Source organism: Antennarius striatus, chromosome 3 (genome assembly GCF_040054535.1).
Source record: "Antennarius striatus isolate MH-2024 chromosome 3, ASM4005453v1, whole genome shotgun sequence".
Lineage (NCBI taxonomy): Eukaryota > Metazoa > Chordata > Actinopteri > Lophiiformes > Antennariidae > Antennarius > Antennarius striatus.
The window spans coordinates 1746442-1768940 of NC_090778.1; the positions used below are offsets into that span (position 1 = coordinate 1746442).

At 45.8% G+C, this 22499-nt stretch overlaps 1 protein-coding gene across 1 annotated transcript; it reads right to left on the minus strand.

Moving 5' to 3' along the window:
• Nucleotides 1-1100: 1100 nt before the first annotated feature.
• On the minus strand, nt 1101-22235 carry crb2b (crumbs cell polarity complex component 2b). The gene is made up of 13 exons (XM_068309575.1): nt 22019-22235; nt 17277-17972; nt 16061-16256; nt 15365-15504; nt 14519-14704; nt 14329-14442; nt 10476-11417; nt 8981-9522; nt 8563-8728; nt 6276-7137; nt 4955-5071; nt 4718-4844; nt 1101-4466 (listed from the first exon to the last, which is right to left on the minus strand). Exons 1-13 carry the CDS (start codon nt 22086-22088, stop codon nt 4245-4247), a joined length of 4380 nt encoding a protein of 1459 aa, XP_068165676.1. The 5' UTR covers nt 22089-22235; the 3' UTR covers nt 1101-4244.
• Nucleotides 22236-22499: the final 264 nt, after the last annotated feature.

Sequence of the window (22499 nt, forward strand, 5' to 3'; positions counted from 1 at the left end):
TAGGGGTTTAATCAGCCAATCAGCATCAAACGTTTGTATCTCGCCCTGAACGTGCTGACTCAGCCAGAAAGCCCCTGAACACTAACAACGTAACACGGGGGGGGCTACATTTTACAGCTGAAATAAGAGTGTCGTCCAATAAAAGCGGTCGATGTGAAGAAGACGATCAATACATGAAGGGAAACTGTTTGATTAGGTGTGAGTTATTGTGGAATGATCAGCAGATTATGGGATGGAGCGGATGGACTCCAGCCATGGGTCTTTGTAACACATGAAAACACGTTAGCATTCTAGCATTCCTGACTCGCTCGCCCCCACATAGGGATGGGATGGGGGGGGGCTGGTGCTGCTTCAGTCGCCATCATTAGGGAGGAGACGCACCGACCGAGTCAGCAGGCAGCCGGGCTGGGGGGTGTTCACAGCCGGGGTGGGGGGTGTTCACAGCCGCTGGGGGGTGTTCACAGGCAGAAAGGAATGTACCATTACGGGTTCAAAGGGAGGAGGGGGGGGCAATGAGGACAGGGTGAAGAGTGCAAGGCAGGAAAAGATGTTTTTTCTTCCATCAGATTCAGTGTGGGGGGGTTCAGTAATCTGGTCTGGTTGATAGGCTGTCATTCCCTCAGTGGGGGACGTTTAAATACGTTTCACAAATACGGACCGTGGTGAAATGTTTCACCAGCGACCCCCCACCACTGGAGGGATGTTCAGAGCAGTTCTCCATTACTCTTTTCACACACATGTAGGTTTTCTAGGTGTCTGGTTTCCTGGTGAATGGGTACCTGATAATGGTGTGGGGGGGGGGGGTGCCTATTGATCCTATTGATCCTATATTGGTTTGCTGACTGGTCTCAGTTATATAACTAACAGGGGTGGTCTGTAGAGACAGACAGACAGACAGACAGACAGACAGACAGACAGACAGACAGACAGACAGACAGACAGACAGACAGACAGACAGACAGACAGACAGACAGACAGACAGACAGACAGACAGACAGACAGACAGACAGACAGACAGACAGACAGACAGACAGACAGACAGACAGACAGACATGCTTCATTAATGGTTGTCCATGTGTTTATTTGGTATGAACACTTTTTTAGAAACATTCCTACATTGTGACCTCTGACAAAATTACAGTAAGTCTATCAGACTACAAGTTCTAAGTACAAATTAGGAGCTGAGTTCCAAAAGGAAGTATTCGATTTTAAAAACAACAACGACAACAGTTTTCAGAAATCAGTGTGTGAGTCGTGGATGAATAACACTTTAAAGCGTCACTCATGACATTTACTTTGTCTTTAAACAACTACAGAGATTTTTTCAAAAGTGAACATAGAACACTTTGGAATGGAACTCCTGTGCTGTACACGGTACAGAGAAGAATGAAGTCCAGTGTACATAAACTACCGTTCTCTTAATACTGTATTTAAGACCACACGGCTGTCTTTCACCTGCAATATTCTGACCCCACCTCTGACATCCAGACTGGCTTCACGGAGACAGGAAGTCCTTCAGAAGGTGACCACGTCGTCAGGAAGAACGCTACGTAAGACATTTATGAAATTAATGGGAAAAACCTGCAAACGATACACAAACAGGCCTGAGTCGGAAAGGAGTCGAGGAACGTCCTTCTGTAGTGTCAGCGTGCCCCCAGTTCAGCCACGTCTGACAAGAACGTCCTGTTCTCACCAGTGTGTTCACAACACGTGTCCATAACACACCGAGGGAGGATGGAGCTTTGTTTCAGTGCAGACACAAGCAAAGAGCGTGTTGATCATTTGTTCACCAGCACACACTGTGCACGCAGCAGATGTACCTGTGTGCATGTGTGCTACTGGGATTACTGGTCTGAAGTCAGTGGTGGTCAGGTGTGCTACTGGGATTACTGGTCTGAAGTCAGTGGTGGTCAGGTGTGCTACTGGGATTACTGGTCTGAAGTCAGTGGTGGTCGGGTGTGCTACTGGGAATTGTCTGAAGTCGGTGGTGGTCAGGTGTGCTACTGGGATTACTGGTCTGAAGTCAGTGGTGGTCAGGTGTGCTACTGGGATTACTGGTCTGAAGTCAGTGGTGGTCAGGTGTGCTACTGGGATTACTGGTCTGAAGTCAGTGGTGGTCGGGTGTGCTACTGGGATTACTGGTCTGAAGTCGGTGGTGGTCAGGTGTGCTACTGGGATTACTGGTCTGAAGTCAGTGGTGGTCAGGTGTGCTACTGGGGAGGAGTGAGTGGCGTTTAGTCACCAGACCTGTGTGTCCAGTGAGGGGTTAACGGGTTATTCCCAGCGTTTGAAACCAAACATTTCTTCAGAATATTTAAGGCAGTTTGATCAGCACCCATGGAATCATTCTGAAGCTAGACTTCAGGTTTGGTAAAGTCGACTCATTCGGTCTGTGGACATAAGGTGTGTCTCTAGTCATTGTGGGATAAATTAGTGACAAATCTGATTGGCTGTCTATAAATAAAAACACTGATAACACCTGCTAAGCGGTTTCAGCAAATCTGTTCACCTTTCATCCTTAACCCTTTGAGGCCTGAACAGTGAAATAACTGCCAGAAAAATCTAATTTATGAGTAAAATAAGGTCTAATGGAATCTTCTGACAAATTTGTATGTTTGAGCTTTAATGCGTATAATTACGACTGAATCCAGATTTTTTTCACATTGAAAAGGCAGATGTATGCATGTGATTGTACTGGATTGTCAGGTTTTTTGGGGGGGGAAAGAAATGTCAAATTTATGATGTAGAAAGGCTGAGCCTATCAAATGTGATGTATTTGGTTTTAAAGGGTTAATGGGCTGAATGAAGACATGTTGAAAATGAAATGAAACGACACACCAATCTGAAGCTACTCACTACGTACTTCATCAATATCATCACCTCACTGGGCTGAGCGTTTCATAGTCTTGATATTGACAGTGATAATTATAAATAGATGGTCTTGTTGTCAGAAATACCATCAATTATTACAGCTGTGAACAAAACAGTGTGAATAAATATTAAGTGTCAGTCAAACCCTCAAAGCAAAGATGGAGTTTTTGCTTTGGTATCAAAACTTCACACATGAATACATGCTTGTGGCCTTTTCTTTAAATAAATGTCCTGTGAATTATTATTAGAATCAGGAATAAAGTGATGCACCGGACGCCAGAGCGACCAGGATTGGTCTCTTCTTCTGCAGCAGGAGTAAAGACTGAAAGCAAGACGATACTTCAAGACCAGCTCTGTCCAAGATGACTAAGTTAACATATATGTTAACTGTTACTGTTACTATTCCATGTCAACCTCGTCAGATGCTCACCTCTAGGACGTTTACTGAAAACCATTTTCCTAATGTCTAAGAAAAATATATGCAGAAAGATTTGAATTTTACCCCTTTAGTAGAAAAAAATAGTTAGAAAAAAACCCCAAATTTGTCAACATTAACTTGAGTCGTCTGCATAGAATTCAACCTTCATTCCCATAACTCATGTGACATTACTTAACTACTTCTCTTTTTCCAGAAATTTTTGAATTTCTGTAGGGATTTCTAAGTGAAAGAAATTTCAAAAGGTGTTGGTCGTCTTAGTTCTGTCTAGAAAAACAAAAAAAAAGCAAGTATGTGTTTACCAAAAGTTTTGAACAAAATTAGCTATACTAAAAAATCCATTCTGAAAATGTTCTCCTTTTTTCCTTTCTTTTTGTCCGACAACATATGTACATGAATAAAAATTTGTACACTTTAGAACTCCCTATTCCTACATTTAAATACCGTTCTCCTCTTAAAAAAAAGCAAACAGGGGGACCTCAGCTTTTGCATCATCCACAACACAAAGACATGGATCAAACACTCAGCGTCTCAACACAGGAAGAACGGGAAGGGCAGTTCATCTTGGAGTCGTACATTGCACATTGACGCTATCATACATCCAGTATTAACACGACTTGTGTCGACTCCTGCGGACGATGTCCAGCCATGCATTCGTCTTCAGGAGTGTTCGTATCTGTCCATTCACATTAAAGGCAGCAGCAGCTCAGACACAGAAATAATACAGTGAAAGGAAACCCGGAGACGTCGGATGGAAGGATCACCTTCAACTAGCTTCACTACCTTCAGAGTGCTCTTTGCTCTCGGGTCAAGACGTACCTGAAATCAGATTGTGAATGATCAGCAGAGTCTCAGACTGCAGTCTTGACCAGACTGATTCAGGAGGTTGTTTCTCCATCGTGACAGGGTAACATCCGCTGGACGAGAGGCTGAAGGCTCAGATCAGCCTCTCCTCGGGGGGCACTTTGAGGACGCTGCCCATCTCCAGTCTGGCTCCGGCCACCTCCTGCGAGCTGGGGCTGTACGTGCCTTCTGACTGACGCTTTTTCCGCGCTGTCATGACGAGGAAAAACACCGCCAGGATGGCCAGTAACACACACAGGGTGATCATGGGAATGGTCACCGCCAGCCAGGGGACTCGCTCCCGATGCTCCTCTTTCTGCAAGAGTCCAGCGCAGAATGATCATTACACTCTGGTACCAGTTTCTGATGTGACTGCCATCAAAAGGTGTTTTAAAGAGGTAAGATCTTAGGAAAACGGTTCTATAGATAACTTAATAATCAAAATGAGTCACCATAAAGAAGCAATTTACACGTTTGTTGAATCTCAAATCAACGAGGTCTGAGGGAGATCCTGAATCCAACCAATGTTTGACTCTACTGCTATTATCAGCTGTTGGTGTTACTTACATTACTGTCACACAGTGTGCCACTGAATCCGGGCACACACTCACACTGGAAGTGGTTGAGTCTGTCCAGACAGGTGGCACCATTGAGACAAGGGTTGGACTCACAATCGTCTATCTCCTTCTCACACCTGAAACACAAACAGCCGGGTTTCTGATCGCAGCGACTCAAGCATGAACACACACACACACACACCCACAGACACACACAGGTGTGTGTCCAGGGATGTGTTGCTCTCACCTGGAGCCGGTGTATCCCAGCTTGCAGGAGCAGTTGCCTCCAGAGTCTCCTCCGATGCAAACCCCTCCGTTCAGACAGTCTGTGTTTGGATCACACGCCGCCGGGGGAAAACGCCATCTGTTTGAAGCACAACGCAGTCAATCCACTCTAATGAAGACAGCGTCAGCCCAAAACATCGGATGAATAAAAGAACGGTATAATTACATCACAGCCGTTACACCACTGTTGATGTCACGATAATTTAAAGCTGAGGATGTGTGCTTCATCTTATTTCTAAGCAGGTTTATGCTCCATCAAAGAAACATTCCTCTTTTCAGCTGCCAAAGCATTTCATCATGTAGGACACCTGCTGGTTTGCTTAAATGCCTGCTTTTATGTACTAATTGAGTGCTAGGAATTGTTTAGTAATTTCAATGAATATAACACTCTATGGGCCGCAGTACACTGGCGTCGTGCCCGGAGTGTCCCCCACCTCACGCCCTGAGACTGCCGGGATAGGCACCGGCTCCCCCGCGACCTGCGTTAGCGGATTAAGCGGGTTAGAAGATGACTGACATAACAGTCTGTGGGTTCCTAGCTTCACCTACGACAAACGTGAAAATGCATACAGAAAACAGACTACGTTGCGTCGGTCCTTTCAGTCGGTCTGGACACTGCAAGATTCTGGCGTTAAAGTAGGAAGTGTTTAGACGCCTTTAGTCCTGTTGATTCATAGTGAGCAGAGGAAGGTGTCACTGAGCCACAAACATCTAGTCTGAAGACAGTGACAGGGTTTTTCTACAGGATGTATTATTCAGACATGAAGACTGCATGAACAGCACCTCTTGGCTCCACCCACCACTCCATTTTATCACCTGTAGAGACTCCTCAGACCTCCAGCAGTGCCTCAGTGGAGCCTCAGAATATCACTGGTCTCATCTGGGCTTCCTGGTCTTTGGAGTCTGTATTTTGAAGCATCCCCAAGACGCTGAACCTCAACTTGCTTTTAATATATGTTCTATTGGTGTGTGAAGGATCAGGTAGATGGTTGTTAGTGTTCATCTCGATGGGAATGTGTTGTCTTGATTGTTAGTCTCTGCTACAGATGTGTGATTTGGTGATTCCTGGCTTGTACTAGTTTAGAGAGGTCATTTACCATTTTAGTTGTTACCCATCAATACCACGTAGTGACATACAACCACAGTCTCACATACTTTACATTTTGCACAGATTCTTATACTGGTTTTCAGCCTGGAATCACAACACGAACATGAACACGAACATGAACACGAGTTAACGAGCCAAAAACGTCCCGTGGAGCAACATGAACCCGTGAACTCACTGGCAGCGTTTGCCCAGGTAGCCCTGAGGACATAGACACGTGTGACCTCCCTCCAGTTCCACGCAGGTTCCTCCGTTCACGCAGCTGAACTCCAGACAGTCGTCCACCTCCTCCCGACAGTCTTTCCCTGTGAACCCGGGGTCACAGCTACACCGGTAGTCCGCCAGGTCGTCCTCACAGGTACCATAGATGCAGGGGTTTGAAGAGCACTCATCTATCTCCTTCTCGCATCGTTCACCTTCCCATCCTGCACTGCAGCTGCAGTTAAAGTCATTGAACTGGTCTTGACATACACCATGATTGCGGCATGGTTGGGAATCACATACTGGTGCACCTCGACATCCAATGATTGGCTCGTTGCCACCCAGTCTCGAGAACTGACTGCTCTGTGGGGCTGCTGGTACATGTATGAGTGGGAGGTAGACTCCACTCACTCGTACCTCCCCTAGACACCCACTGTAATTCTCAGCCAACCAGATTTTGGTGTCATTGAGGAAGTTGAGCTTGCCCCCAACACCAAAGCTGCTGCCCACTCTTTGCCCGTCCACAGTGAGACTCCAGCGCGACGCTTCCCGCATGGGCTCAACCATAGTCAGCTGGACATGATGCCATGTCCCATCTGCAATGGTAGTGTCGCTCGTGAAGGCTAGCAGCTCTGCGCTAGCACCGCTGTCCAGTTTGACCAGCAGGGAGGAGTTGAGCAGACCCAGACAAAAGATTTCAGCCGTGCTGGTGGCCCGCAGCAGGATGCCGTTCTCCTCTCGTGTTCGTATGTCCATGGTGATGTTGGTCACGGGGTTGAGCAGAGAGCCGTTAGCGACATACTGGAGGGCGTTATCCTGAAACATGGCGTCAGTTATACCTGTGGGCACAGAAGACCACATGAAACAAACTAGCATCTGCTCCTTGAAGCTTCTGTTGATCTTAACAACCTCAACCTAAGATGAACACGAGGACTCCAACCATCGAGCGTCTCAGATTAGAGGGGAAACATTTTCAAACCATCAGCAGCAGTTCAGTTGCTTCAGATTCAACTTGCTTGGATTACCATGATCTGGATGAATGGGTATGCTAATCCTAACCCTAACCCCCAACAAGGAATTATCTGGTACAGTTTTAGGTCTTACACCATTCGTGAATCAATGTATTATATATTTTATAAATATTTTATATAATACATTTTCCCTCTATCTCAGCATAAACATATTTTTGGAAACATTTGACATTTTATTGTGATAAACCAATATATGTATGTCAGAAAGGGGTCCTAATGGTTTATTTGATGCAAGCAAAAAAAATGTTCTGATCACATGACCCTGTTTTTATCTGACAGGATTATTGTAAAAATATTTTCCCAAAAAGTCCCCCATTATAACAAAATAAAATTGTAAATTTTTAGCTGTGGTTGTTATTATGGTTGTTACCTAGATAAATGAGATCAAATTACAATTTGAATTCTTAAAATTAACTTTAAAAGTTGCATATATATTACATACAATAAGCATGAGAGCAAAGTATTTTGGGAAACTTTTAAGATATGATTTGGAATGAACAAATTAATTGATTTCTGATATTATGTTAGGTGTAAAACACTGGAGCTGATGGAGAACATTGTGCTGATAGATAGATAGATAGATAGATAGATAGATAGATAGATAGATAGATAGATAGATAGATAGATAGATAGATAGATAGATAGATAGATAGATAGATAGATAGATAGATAGATAGATAGATAGATAGATCTATCCATCCATTTATCAGCACAACGTTCTCCATCAGCTCCAGTGTTTTACACCTAACATCAGTCCTGTCAATAATTCCATCTTAAAACAGACAGGTTTTTGTTTTTAACCCTGGGTTGGCTTCGCCCATGTTTTTAGGAAATGAAATGTAGAACATAACGCCTGGAGACATAAACAGACACTCCTTGAATTTGGGTTTATTGAATTATGAACTTAAATGATCATAAACAGCGTTCTGCTGATGTATCTGCAATGAGGAATTAAATTTGCTGCCACAAAACACTAAATCAAGCTTATTTTTATATCTTAGTATATTGCGGGATAAAATTCCTGTCAGCACATCTTCAGGTCAGGAGTTTTGATCTTTCTCGTGATCTCCGGAGGTTTTCTCAGATCCCCCACCTGCTGTCCTGAACATTTCATGCTAAACGCTCCTTCAGACCGCAAATCAAATCAAAAAATTAAGAGCTGAATGACTAGACTAGACCTGACCTGACTTGCCCCGACAAGCGAGGGTTAATCAGTGCTAAAGGATGGCTTACACTCATAACCGTCCTGCAGGTCCACACAGCGCACGCCATCAAAACACGGGCTGTCAACGCACCACAAGCGTGTTTCACACAGCCTGCCCGAGTAATTGATGGGACAGTCGCAGCTGAAGTCATTCCAGGTGACGTGACACTGTCCTCCGTTGAAACAGGGCTCATCCTGTTAGCAGACAAACACAGGTGGGCGGATTAGTGATCACTTGTGAAATCTCTCACCTGATGTGGTCACAGAGGTAAAAGCAGGAGAGGATTAGGAAACAAGAGACTCAAAGGGCTCCATAACTGTCTGAGAGAGCAGTGTGACCATCAATGCATCTGAGGAACAATGAAGGACTGCCTACTGCTGACACCCCCCCACAGGATTTTTCACTGGTGGTCATGAAGCAGTCAGTCCTACCTACGGTCTCTTTACCTTGCATGTGTCGTCACTGTGGCATCCCAGCACGATGTTCTCCACGGCGGTTGCCGGGTAAACCTCGGCGGCCTCTGGATGATCCTCAGTGGTCAGACGCTTGCGGTCCAGCCGGATGTCCTGCAGGCAGCCCTTGAAGTGTCCACCCCAGGCATTCGTGCTCTTGCCTGCTGGGAGGCCTCCAACATGAACCACATCTCCTGCCTCAACGCTCACGTTCCCCAAGGAGCGGTGAGTCCCTGATTTGGGGAAGACCACATTCCCGTAGCGTACCTCTACCGTCACCAGATTACTGTTGCCATCGGTGACGAACTTGGCTTCAGAGAGCAGGGTGGTGTGAGGGCTGTAAATGGCCACCGTGCCCTCCTTCAGGTAGATGGTCAGGTAAGGCTGGTCCTCTCGATGGAGCTGCAGGAGCAGCCCGTTGTGTTTGAGGGAGCGCATTGAGAAGGAGATGGTGAAGTTGACTCCATGGGTTTCTGAGATGTTGAAGGCAGCATGGCTGGTGCTGTTCTCATGGCCAAAGGTCCAGGATGGATACTCTGTGGTGGGTTGGGGGGCAGACAGAAAATGTCAGTATCTTTATCAATAAAAACCAGCTGAAATCCTACTAGTCAGCACTTGTAAGGTACTGCCTGTCTTGCAGAACATATTTTAAATACCAAGTACAATATTTATTTTTTTTACAGAATTTGTATTAGTTCTGACGGAACACTTGTGTCTAACTCTAAACATACAGTGCACAATACTGGTCCCGAATATAAATTGAATCTGCGTATGATTTCTTTCGTAGATTGTAGATTTCTTATGAAATTAGAGAAATGCCATGTAAAAAATTGCATAAATCACATCATTGACATTAAGAAGAAATCCTGGATCCACCCCTTTACATGGGCCATGAACTCTGCCCTGGTCCAGTCGATTTTAATGGATGGTCTTTCTAGTCATGTTATGAAAAGTTATAAAACTAATCAAATTGTAGACTTGAAGTGCTAACTCCATAACTGAATTTTCTGTAATAACGTGTATTTCTAGTATACCCCACTATTATATCTAAACAGCAGTACAGGGAAACACATCCTCCTTGGCAGAGGTAGCAAGCATTTTGGAATGTTCCCTGTTGCTTTACAAAAATGTTTCATTTAATTTGTGTAACAACTTTACAGATTCACAATCCGATATTTCTCACCTTTAATGCACATCGCAAAGATTTTCAGGTTTCTAGCAAAAAGCTGACATGAAAAATTCATAATGTTATCGGGATAACTTTCAAACGCCTATGGGATAGTAATTATAGTAACCATACATAGTCGATACTAGATATCTGGGGTAATTAAACTACACCTTTAAGAATCAATTACAGACTGTGTTTCTTACAGACAGTCCTACAGAGTTTTGGAGACTCTCACCTTGGAGGAGCCCCCATCACGAGTCACTGATTAAACTATCAGCGGACTCTGCAGAGCACATTCCTCCAACCCATAATCACTCTCACCTCTCTCACAGATTTCCCCGTAGTATGGTCGACGACACGTGCAGCTGGCACGAACCCACATATCCACACACTGGCCGCGTTCCATGCATGGGTCGTCCTGACACCAGTCTTTCTTGCTGCATCCCATTTCCAAGCCCTTGTTCTCCTCTCTGACGAGATCTTGAGGCAGAAGTAGATTATGGTCAACCTTAAGGTCTTCCATGCAGCCAATGTAGCCCCTTCCGCTATTCGTATTGGCCAAATATTCTTGTGGTGCCCCCCCAACATAAAGTTGATGAAAGGAGCTGGGCTGGAGGAAGATCAGATGGTTGTAGGCCTCGTTCTTCACCAGGCACCCCTTCTCACAGCCAGGTCCTTTCAGAACAAGCACCAGCCTCTCGTCCATGGTCACAGTGACCTGGTGCCATTGGCCATCGTTGACTGGTCCCGGGTAAATCACCTGCAAAGCCTTCCCTGACTTTACCCTGGCCAGTAGGGATCCTTCAAGGAGCTCCAAGGAGAGGAAGCGATCCACCGTGCCCCAGTAGAACAGCACCATGTCGGGCAAAGTGCTCCTGAATCTGAGCTGCATGTGGAGCCCATGTTTAGTGTCTCGCTTGGTCCTATTTTTAACAGGAAGGTGCATGTGAACAAATCCTTCTGAGTTGAATGAAAAGGTGGTGGAGGTGTTGCAGCGATCACCGCTCCAACCTGGCACACATTTACAGGTGTAGCTGTGCTCGCCATAGTCAGTCAGCAAAGGGACGCAACCTGCCCCATTGTGACACTGGTGCTGTCGGCAGCCAATCAGACGGACGTCACAGTCTTGACCACCCCAGGGCTCGTGGCCGGGCTCCAGCAACGGACAGTGACAGCTGTAGGAGTTGGCAGCATCTTTGCACGTGGCACCATTCTGGCAGGGATTGCTGTCACACTCGTCGATGTCCACCTCACAGTTAATGCCTGTATGGAAAGACATGCATAGTTCTTGTAACACCATTGGCTCAACTCCCTTTCAATAATAAAGCCCACCTTTTACAAGATGGGTTATATTTAATCTAATGATGTAAGCAAATGTCTGAATAATCAGTCAAGAAAGAGATACTGGCTGAAAGTCTTGAAAGTCAAACTCAGTTAAAGGACTTAATACGATACTAAACCAAGTACACATAGACATGAATTGAGGTTTGTTCGGACATTGAAACCTTGCACCATATGTTTGTCACGCACACAATCCCTGTTCCAGTCGGTCTGCCTGGTTTCAGCAGTCAGGACTCATCAAACCACAGCCAACATTAAGCTGTGGCAGCAGCAGTCAGCTTGCATTAAGATAGTCCTTTCAAATACTTTACACCCAAGGAAGACTAAAGCTGTCCGTCTTCTCTCAGCCAAGACGCCACCTTCACACACAAGCACCCAACTTTTATGAAACTGTACCTGTCAGCCACCAGGGCCAATGGCAGCAACACATCAGCAGCACCATCAACCTGCGTCCCCCCGTCATCCTGTCAACCAATAGACTCCTTACAGCGCTGGATGACCGAAGGAACACAACCCGACCCCCCCCTCCCTCTTCCTTAAGCTTACGGAGCAGAACGGACTCCTTCGTACCAGGCAGACCGGCAGCAGTGATTACAAGGCAGACCTGCCTACCTCTAGGTTTCCTCCCTCTCTTTCTCCCTCCTCCATTCCTCCCAGAATCCCTCCCTTCCTCCTCACACCTCCTGCTCCTCTCCTCCATGCAGCCCCACCCTTGCAAAGCAATCAGTCACCAGATGGTTCCTGTCGGTATTAGACAAGAAGAATGCCGTGCTGCAGTGTCCTCACTGCTCATGCTGGAACCTGTGGATGGAAAACAGCAAGGGGTGCTGGAGTTCACCAGCAGGAGGCGCTGCAGGCTTGAAAATCGTTTGCCCAGTACCAGCTTTAAATCCAAGTCTGCACAATTACTGCAGTTTTACTGCCTTGACATGCAAGGTCGAAAAGTGGCTGAAGACGACTGTAATCATCCTGTCCTCAAGAAAATTGATGGATGGAAACTGATCCGTTCTAGCTCATTACCAACAAACTCTGTTCCACGTGCCTTCAGAGATACTGTGTATGCAAACCTTCAGATAAGGACAAAAATGACTTTAACGTTGGTTAACCACACTTTAAATCAAACACTCTCTATAAATTTGGAGATGAACATCTCCGACAAAAGTCAGATTTATAATCTAGGAACAAAAAATTATAACCTGAACAAAAGTCTTTCTGGGTACCCCGAATCACTGATCCATCCATCCATCCATCCATCCATCCATCCATCCATCCACCTGCCTTGTGTTTCACAGGTCTGCTGGAGCCTATCTCTGCTGGCACCAGGCAAGAGGTAGGATACACCCTAGATGAGACGCCAGCTCATCGCTGATCCGCAAAATTCACTGAAGTCCAAACATCATTCAATTATTTGGCGACCAAAAAACATTCAAATATAATCACCTTGATGGTGGTAATTTAATCCTGTTTGTGGATTACAAAGATAGTAACATTAAAGAATGTATTTAATGCCACCAAATGGCATTGGTGGAAGTGCGTGCTCTCTGAATGCTCTAAATGCGTGCTCTCTGTTTGCATCTGTACTGTCAATAGATTACCAGAGACCAACCCAATGGGCTGAACCTTCACATATCATGCATCGCTAAAAAACTCAGCCTGGAAAACAGTGCTTGACCTGCAGAGCAACAAGAACCCCCTAGTTGTATCTGTATGTGGTTAGGAGACAGTCAACCCAACCTCCGAGCAGCTCATTATTCATCGTATCAGGGGTCCTCTGCCTCCAGCTGCTGCTGCAGAAGATGTGATGCATGAAGAATTGCATGCTGGTCATTTGGAAGAAGGACCTTGTTTTCTTCTAAAGGTTCTATATGAAGTTTTTCCTCCATCAGGATTTAATGAGGCCCTAAGCAGCTTTGCAGTAATCTCCCCATCTCCTGACAATTTTCTTAGGAGACCCCCATTTAATACCTGAGGTGGGCGACTGACATATGGCACCTTCTACCGACTCGTCCACACCATATGTCCTCTCACCCCCCCAGGCTGTAATGCTGCTGAGCCTCTCATTCTGTAGAAGAGAGCTTCTGGCCGCTTTACTGATGTCTTAGTCCAGATTGTCCATCTGAAGGTCAGTTCCTGGTGCGGGTCCTCCTGTTTGACATTTCCTCTGATGAGAAATTGATACCTTGGCTGACAGAGAGGAAGATTAACCCTTTAAGGTTAACCCTTTAGTATACAGATATCTCTGTAACATGGCTTCTATGTTTGGATGACGTTTGGGTCACTTCACAGATCTCTCGTCTCACACCCCAATAATTTTTCATTGAAGTAAGAAAAACAGAAGTTTTCTAGTAGTTATCAGTTTGTTGTACAATAATTCTCTATTGTTCTGATTTGCTAAACGTTTTCTTAGGTAATTATACGTTAACTATAATAATTATCTGCTTGAATATGTTGTGGAGGGGATGTTTTTTTTTGCCTTGGCTGTTGTTAGCTCAACACATCTTCTAGTGTCACCTCCAGCTGCTATCACTTGTTATCTTCCCCATGTAAAAAACCCAAAAATGTAAGAGTGACAAAGTAAAGTAAAGTAAATTAATTCAGTCGCCAAGGCAGCAGAAACAACAGCAACCACTGATATTCTAATGAAGCTGTGATTGATTATTGATTGGTCTTCCAGTTTACTAGAAAACTACCCTGAGAAAGTCTTCATCATGTCAGCGTTTGTAGTTTGTGTGGCTGAGAAGTAACAGAAGGCCCCCGCCCAGGGAGGAGCCTGTGTGGAGCAGCGTTGGGTGGGTAGATAAGGGAGGAAGAGCAGATAGGAGGTGTCCCCTACCTGTGAACCCCTCTGGACACACACACTGATAAGAGTTGACCAGGTCCAGACAGCTCCCCCCATGCTGACAGGGACCAGACTCACACTCGTCCACGTTGACCAAACAGTTGTCTCCTGCAAACGTAGAGATCCACAGCTGAGTCCGTGTCGCTCCACGCCAGCAGACAGGCGGTAAAACAGCCTGGCTTACCGGTGAACCCCGGCAGGCAGCGGCAGAGGAACCCGGCTGCTGCTGAGTAGCTGAACCGGGCCGTGAGGAGTTCAGGGAGCGTCCCGTAGTTCAGGACGTCTGAACGCTGGAAACACTCGCCGCCATTGGCACAGGGCCCTTCCTCACACTCGTTGATGTCCACCTGGCAGTTCTCTCCTTCATAGCCTGTACACACACACACACACACACACACACACACACACACACGCACGCAGGCACGCACGCACACACACACACACACACACACAGATAATGGGATGGGGGGGTTATGTTTTAAGTGATATCAGGATTAGAGAACATTTGAATTTGAAGGGAAAACAGAATAAATAAAGTGAAATTATCTGTCCATGCAGAACATTGGTCCAGTCTAGAATTAAAAGATGAGATCATATTTTTTATAATATATTTTTTTAAATCATATAAATTAAAAAAATAAAATAATATATATATATAAATTATTATATATATTATTAAATCCAAATATTGTAAAAAACAAATAAATATAAGAGGTAATTGGTGAAATGTTTCCCCACATTTTAAAATTTGGCAATGACAGAACACGTTGAATTGTATTTAACATTTGCTAGTAAATCACTGCAGACAGATTTAAAACCACAGTGACAAACAGCAGATAATTCATATATAAATACAGCATAAAAACACACGGCTGTACAGTACTGTCACACCAAAACAACCCATCAGGTCTTTAAATCTACATCTGAGGTTATTGAGGTTCTTTCAGAACATTGACATTTAAAGGAGGACTTGATGCATGACTGGTTGGTTAATACCAGGTGTTGACTGGGTACTAGAGGACTGGTTTACCTGGCCAACAGAGGCACTTGTACTGGTTTCTCCCCTCCAGACACGAGGCTCCATGCTGACAGGGGTCAGAGGAACACTCCAGAATATCCTCTGCACAGGTCTCACCGACAAAGCCCGTCCCGTCGCAGTCACACTCATAGCTGCAAATGAACACACACACACACACACACACACACACACACACACACACACACACACACACACACACACACACACACACACACACACACACAACACTGATGCTGTGGATACGTTTGTGATTGATGTGTTAGAATTACTGGTTTGAGAGCTCCAACGAACACACATTCTGAAATCAAAATGGTTCAATCAATGGTGGAATGTGTGAGAGAAAATAGAAACAAAGAAAACTCCAATGGAACAAAACTCCCTGCTGCTCCAGTCAGTTACTACCAGGTATTCTCACAACCCCCAGACGCCCAGTGACTCATTCTAATGAGCAGATTAACTATTATCCTGGTCAACTTTAATGTCTGCAGGCGGCCTCAGAGCGAGTCAACACACAACACAGATGACCAGGATAAAAAGTCCACCTCAAACTACGCTTCATTTCCCTCCAGGACTCCAGAAATCGATTTAGTCAGTACAATATCGCTATGGCAACATGGTAACAGTTTACCCACATCAATACTACACGTCAGTAACATTCCGTGTGTGTGTGAGTGTGTGTGACCCCACCTGTTGACCCTGTCTATGCACCTGCCGTCGTTCAGACAGGGCGTGCTGGCGCACTCGTCGATGTTCACCTCACAGTCGTGTCCCGTGAAGCCGGCCCTGCACACACACGTGTAGGCAGCGACGTGGTCCAGGCAGGTGGCGCCGTTCTGGCAGGGCTGGACCTCACACTCATCGATCTCCACCTCGCAGTTAAACCCTGCAGGAGACGGGGCGGGTGGGCAGCGAGCCAATCAGGGGGTGGCACTACGTAATGATCTAAGTACCACAGGCACTGATGCAGTCCAGTGAAGGTGCGCCTTATAGTCCAGAAATACTGTAACTGTTCTTTGTTACTCGTATTAATATGAACCAACTAGGGCTGATGGACACCAGCTGGGGACCAATCACTGCTGGCTGGGCGTTGGTTGATCTGAGACCGGCGACGCCCTATGACCCTTAGTTCCTCACTGAGGATGTGTCGGCACTGCGCTGTCAAGAAACTATAACTAGGTTCCTCAATTTGTAGCTGACAATAAAAAATTAAAACTATAGAGAACAAGTTCTGTTCTCCATCCGGGAAAAATAACAAGAAGTTAACTACACAAAGTTAAAATAGATTTAAAAGATACTTTAAAAAGAACACCAGCGCTGTGCTCTACAACTCATGTGTCAAACTCATGGCCCCGGGGCCAAGTGTGGCCCGCCACGTCATTTTACGTGAGCATAAATGGATGGAGTGTCTAAAAATAAATAGGTCAAAAGTGTGCTTTGACCAAAACCACATTTCCTACAATGCAGTAACTAAACCCGTTTTAACATCAACAAAAAAGTTGTGTCTTTATAAAAGGATTTATGTTATAACTGAGCAATAAGCAAACTATAATGTTTGTAACTTGAATAAATAATAAATGTAGAGTTATTTAAAATTAAGGAGTACATTTATTTTATATTACATTGAGTTACATTTAGTTACATTTATTAGTTACATCTGGCCCTCTGAGGACAGCCGTGATGCTGATGTGGCCCTCGGTTTGACACTCCTGCTCTACAATAAAAACTTTTCAGGAAACATGGATCCACAGTAAGTATCCACTACTATTCTGTCAGACAAGCATCAAATTAATTAAAATCATTGAAATCCATCTAAATGCATCTAAAATTACTACCAGGGTACCTGGTAGTGACCCTGAGTGCATGTGACCCTTGTGACCCTGACTTACTAAACACAGTGTCTTACCTTTAAATCCTGCAGCGCAGTCACAGCTGTAGTGGTCCACCTGATCCAGACATGTGCCGTTGTTCTGACAGGGTCGGGAGGCACATTCGTTGATGTTCAGGTCGCAGTGGGAGCCCTGAAACCCAGGCACACAGTAACACTGATAGGAGTTCACCCCATCTTTGCAGATCGCTCCATTCTGACAGGGCTCCGACTGACATTCGTCAATATTCTCTTCGCAGTTCCTTCCCTGGTACCCGGCGACACACTGGCACTGGTATCCCGTGTCAGGGATGTCCAAACAGGTGCCACCATGGTGGCATGTTTTCTCTGTACATGTGGTTACATTATCCTGGCAGTCCTGCCCTCCCAACCCGAGGGGGCAGTGGCAGGAGTAGCCGTTGATTCCATTGACGCAGTGGGAGTGGACACCTTGGCAGGGGTTGCTCAGACATTCGTCCACATCCTGGGTGCAGTTGGGTCCCGTGAAGCCGTCCGTGCAGTGGCAGGTGAACTGGTCCGTCCCAGGATTGCTGGTGCAGTTGGTGCACGGTGCCGTGACGCAAGCGTCATACAGCTCATCGCAGTTCCTGCCCATGTACCACACCGGTCCTTTGGGGCACAGACACACGTAGTCGTCCAGGTGCTCCAGACAGGTAGCACCATTGCTGCACGGTGATGACAAACACTTCACTGCTGCAGCTGTGCACAGGAAGCCTGTGGTGATGAAGAAGCACCAATTCAGTGATGCTATAAGGAACAGATTTCAGAACATTTCAGACCAGCATTAATAATTTAGAGAGCACGACTTTCTCATTGAAGACACATTTTACCACTGAACTGAACAAAAGAATAATAAGTTATGATGATGCTGCTGAATATAACTTGTTCCAGTGGTAATTGTAGTTTTTTACGTACTTGCATCTTGCACATGAGTAAAGCCAGTGGTACCTGTCCAGGTAGAACATCCATGAAGGCCAGCGGCTGTCAGTGAGCATATGTGTGTGCGTGATGGTAATAACTCTCCCTCCCCTGTGAGCTTTAACGGTTTTATCCTCTAGCTTATAGAGTGGGCTACCAGGATATCTGACCTTTGGTGCTTAGACCCCGGTCTGGTGCACCTGGTTCCATCTGGACTCTAAGTCACAGCAGATGGCGTGAGCAGGAAACGTGTTCTGTAACTACTGTTTGCACACAGTGTAGGATTGATGTACCATCAGGTAGTAGAGGTGTCACCACATTACACACCTGATTAACTCAGGGACTTAAACCCTACAGCTGCTCTGTCTTTGGACACAATGAGGTTTGCACAATTAGATGGTCACATTGAGGACAGTGACAGACGGTCTGGGCTACATCAGTATCAGTACTGTGTTGAGGTGTGACTCCATCCATTCAGGTCGTTCACCTGTCAGACACACCGATGTGTTACCCCCACCGTCCTACAATCAACAAAGAATGGCTTGAGGTGCTTGACTTCCACCAAACCCCACATGCACGAACAAACACAACACTGCAGGTTGCCGTGGCGATCAACACAATAGCAAAAGAATTCTCTACAAGCCATCAGCCCCATCCTGGTGACAGTAAACCCCCACAGTCCCCGCAGTCCCCACTTCAACACCCCGGCTTCCCTTCATAGACGTCTGCTATCACGTCTTTAATCTGTTCTATATAGAGTTAAATACATCAGTGGTTTGTTTGTTTCAGGAAGGAATTGTTACCTGAATTACCTGAATTCTAAAATACTATTGTAACTTTTACCACTTCTTTTCCATTGTTGATGATTTCTCTTAGAATCTCAGAACCAGTCAGTTTCCTGTTTTCATGTACTTTCCATTTCAAAACAGGAACAATGTAGAACCTCCAAAGTAAAAACAAGAAGTGATGGATTAGTATGTCTGCCTCGTAGGACTATCACATCTTTGCAGAAAGTGTGAAATTAAGCAGGTTTAATGGTAAATGTGATGTTTTACAGTTGTTATTTCCTCCATCTTGCACCATGTCTTTACAGCACAACTGAAAACGTTAAATTCACCCCAGAATGACGCCGTGGAGACAGCGAGGGATCACATCATTGTGGATCAGTGTGAAGGTCATCGTTGATGTTCTTTCCTGCTAAAATACAGATTAAATAAGACAAAAAGCAGCACTGATTTCACATCCGACAAACCTTTAAGATCTGACCCCTCAGACCACGTTCAGAGGTGGTCCAGTCCCCTTTGCCTCCCACGGATCTCAGAATGGTGATGTCACCTCCTGTGGCGGGGGTCATCTCACCCCTCACTCCTCCATCCAGCCCCGATCAACCCCTCAAACATTCCACAGCGCTGATAACAGCTCCTCCGACACACAACACCCCCCACATTACTCAGCGCTCCATAGATCATGGTTACGGCCGGACGGGGCCGGTCCTGGCGCTGGCTGGTACCAGCATCTCAGGACATTAACCCTACGCAGACTGCTAGCAGGTGGAAGGGAAGCCGGATCAAACCCCAGAGGAAACCTCACACACCCCCCCCCCTCAGAGGGGCTCGTTGGAACGCCGACACACTCCTCTAGTGAGAAAAGTTGCTGCTTCATTCATCTGTCATGACATCTACATTTTCCATCTATGTACACACGTATGTTCGATTTAACTGAGACAGTATCAGCTGTTTTGTCCTCTGCCACCATAACTCCTTACCTTGATGAAGCACCCAGTGGTTGTTTTGACATTCAACAGAACTATTGACTATATATGGATTATTTTGTGCATTGGGCCGTCCCCCCTGAAGGAATAGGAATGTAGTTGTCATTCATTTTTGAAGAAAGACTTGAAAACCTCATGTTCTGGAACATTTCTATTCATAATAATATTTTCTTTTCAAAGAATTTAATTTGTTTGCATCCTAATGTTGGACAACATTTAAAACACAGGCTAAAACATTCAAACACTGTAGATGAACACATTAAACCGTTTAAGCAGGACATAAATTAACTTCAGTTCACCAAGATGTGTCGTTGGGTTTACTGTTAATACAGTATTTTCCGCACTATAAGGTACACCTAAAAGCGTTTAATTTTCTCAAAAACCAAGAGTGCGCTTTAGAATCCAGTGCCTCTTATATATGGAAAAGACGCTGTTTGATTTCCTCAATCAGCCCCACCCCAGAGGAAACGCTCCCAGTATAGTAAAGACGTAAGAAGGTATGAAGAATAAAATACTATATGGAGTTTAAAGAAAAGATAGGAGAGGAGACTGAGAGCTCCGTCCATCGATTCACACGTCTAGAAGTATTGTTGTTCAGATGAGTATCCAATCAGTGATCAAATGTTTTCATCACTATAATCAGCTGTTTCTGTGTCATAAAGCACATTTTGTGGTTTTCCACCCCCCCCATCCTCCGGCTATCATGAAGACGTTGTGAAAGCAGCAACATCGTCAGGTAAGTCTTGCTGCCGGGTGAAGGAATCATCCGTGAATCACAGTGAAGAGGAAGCCCCCGGCTCACAGGACGCCCCCGGCTCACAGGACGCCCCCGGCTCACAGGACGCCCCCGGCTCACAGGACGCCCCCTCAGACAGACAGACAGGTGGAGCTCACAGGAATGTTCTTGAATCACTGGGTTGAGCTTTGTTCTCGGCGGCAGGTGGCGGCTCGGCTTCACGCGAACAACGTTAGATCCTTCTGTGAGTCAGCGGCGGTTACACACTGAAACGGAGCTACGAGGACAGTTTGGGGTCGAAGAGAAGCTTCTTGACACGTCCAAACGTACTCACAGATTATAACGAATGAGCTAGAGTGTGTTTTAGGACTGAATCATTTCCTTTCCTCACTCAGATCCCTTTCCTGAGGACTTCTCACAGTTTTACAATGAAAGCCCAGAATGCACTTGTCTCCTGGGTGTCATCTGGAGATGGCATCATTGAGGACTCTCCTGAAGCTCTTGTTCTCAAAGAACTGATGAAACTGAAGCTTCAACATTGCCCAATCCAGCAACGCGTTTAAAGCTTTCCCCTGCAACTGAATTACCTGGTAAACGCTGACCTTTGTGTTTGTTTACTTTACTTTATAGCATGTTTGAATGGCTAACCAAGCTAACTCTTCATATCTGACATCTTCATCGTCCCATCGACTGTTTTTGTGTCGTTCTCTTCACAACTTCAAAAACAGCTCAGAGCGCCAAGTGTCTTGCCATGCTCCTCAGTAATCACTCCCTCCATTCAGAGCCCAGACAAAAACACTGTGCAGCCGTGCAGCTGGACGCTCAAGCCCGTCACCATGGTGACCTGAAACCATTCCACCAGCAGCCAATCAGCGCCTCTGGTCTGTCAGCATTTAAACGAGCTTCAGGAGCCCCACACAAATGAAGGGTGCGGGAAAATTAGGTCAGCAGGGTTTTTGTAAGGTACTGGGGTCAACGGATAACCCCCCAACACACACACACACACACACACACACACACACACACACACACACACACACACACACACACACACACACAATTTAAGACTGCTAATTTATCGTGAAAGACTTTTTCTTTCGGGGTATGTCCACATGTTCGGCTCCTGGTTCCAGACACGGCATCAACACTAATGATTTATAAAGTTCAGGCTATCTGCTGCGGGACAGAACGGTTCTGTAGTGAACCTAAATGAAGGTCCCAGCTCACGATCAGAACCGTACCCACAAGGATGGATTGTGTGTGGAATCTACCAAGTTGCTTCATTGACCAGAGGCTTAAATTTCTCCCGGTAACAGCGGTAAAGTGAAGCCTTACCCAGTTTGAACATCATCAGAGTGATGAGCAGCGTCTTCTGATGTCTGGACCAAACTCTACCAAACTCCATGGTGACGGGGCGGTGGACCGGGTCAGTCAGTGGAGAACGAATCGGTCAGACCTCAGGTCCTCCATGGTTCTCCACGGTGTTCTCCTCCATCTGAGGGATGCAGGTTAGCTGCTCCGGGGGAACGCCGGCACCTCCATGCCTGACCGCTGGGACTCCGGGTCTGAGTGTGTATGCTTGTAATCTGAAGTGTGCACGTGTGTGTGTGTGTGTGTGTGTGTGTGTGTGTGTGTGTGTGAGAGAGAGAGAGAGAGAGAGAGAGAGAGACGGGGGACCAGGCTGAGTTGGAGTAAAGCAATCAGTAATCACCCCAGCAAAGAATGAGTGGAGCAAAGCGTGGGGTGGAGCTCTGGATGGGACTCCACCGCTGTCTCTCCCCGGCCATCATCCCCCGTTCTCTCCCTCCCTCTCTCT

Bases quoted from the DNA above. Each gene is read 5' to 3' on its own strand.
- crb2b (XM_068309575.1), bottom strand. From the start codon at position 22,088: ATGGAGTTTGGTAGAGTTTGGTCCAGACATCAGAAGACGCTGCTCATC. The intron at 9,523-10,475 runs GTGAGAGTGATT...AACCCACCACAG, and splicing joins CGGGGAAATCTGTGAGAGAG to AGTATCCATCCTGGACCTTT. The intron at 4,467-4,717 runs GTAAGTAACACC...GGACTCTTGCAG, and splicing joins GCACACTGTGTGACAGTAAT to AAAGAGGAGCATCGGGAGCG.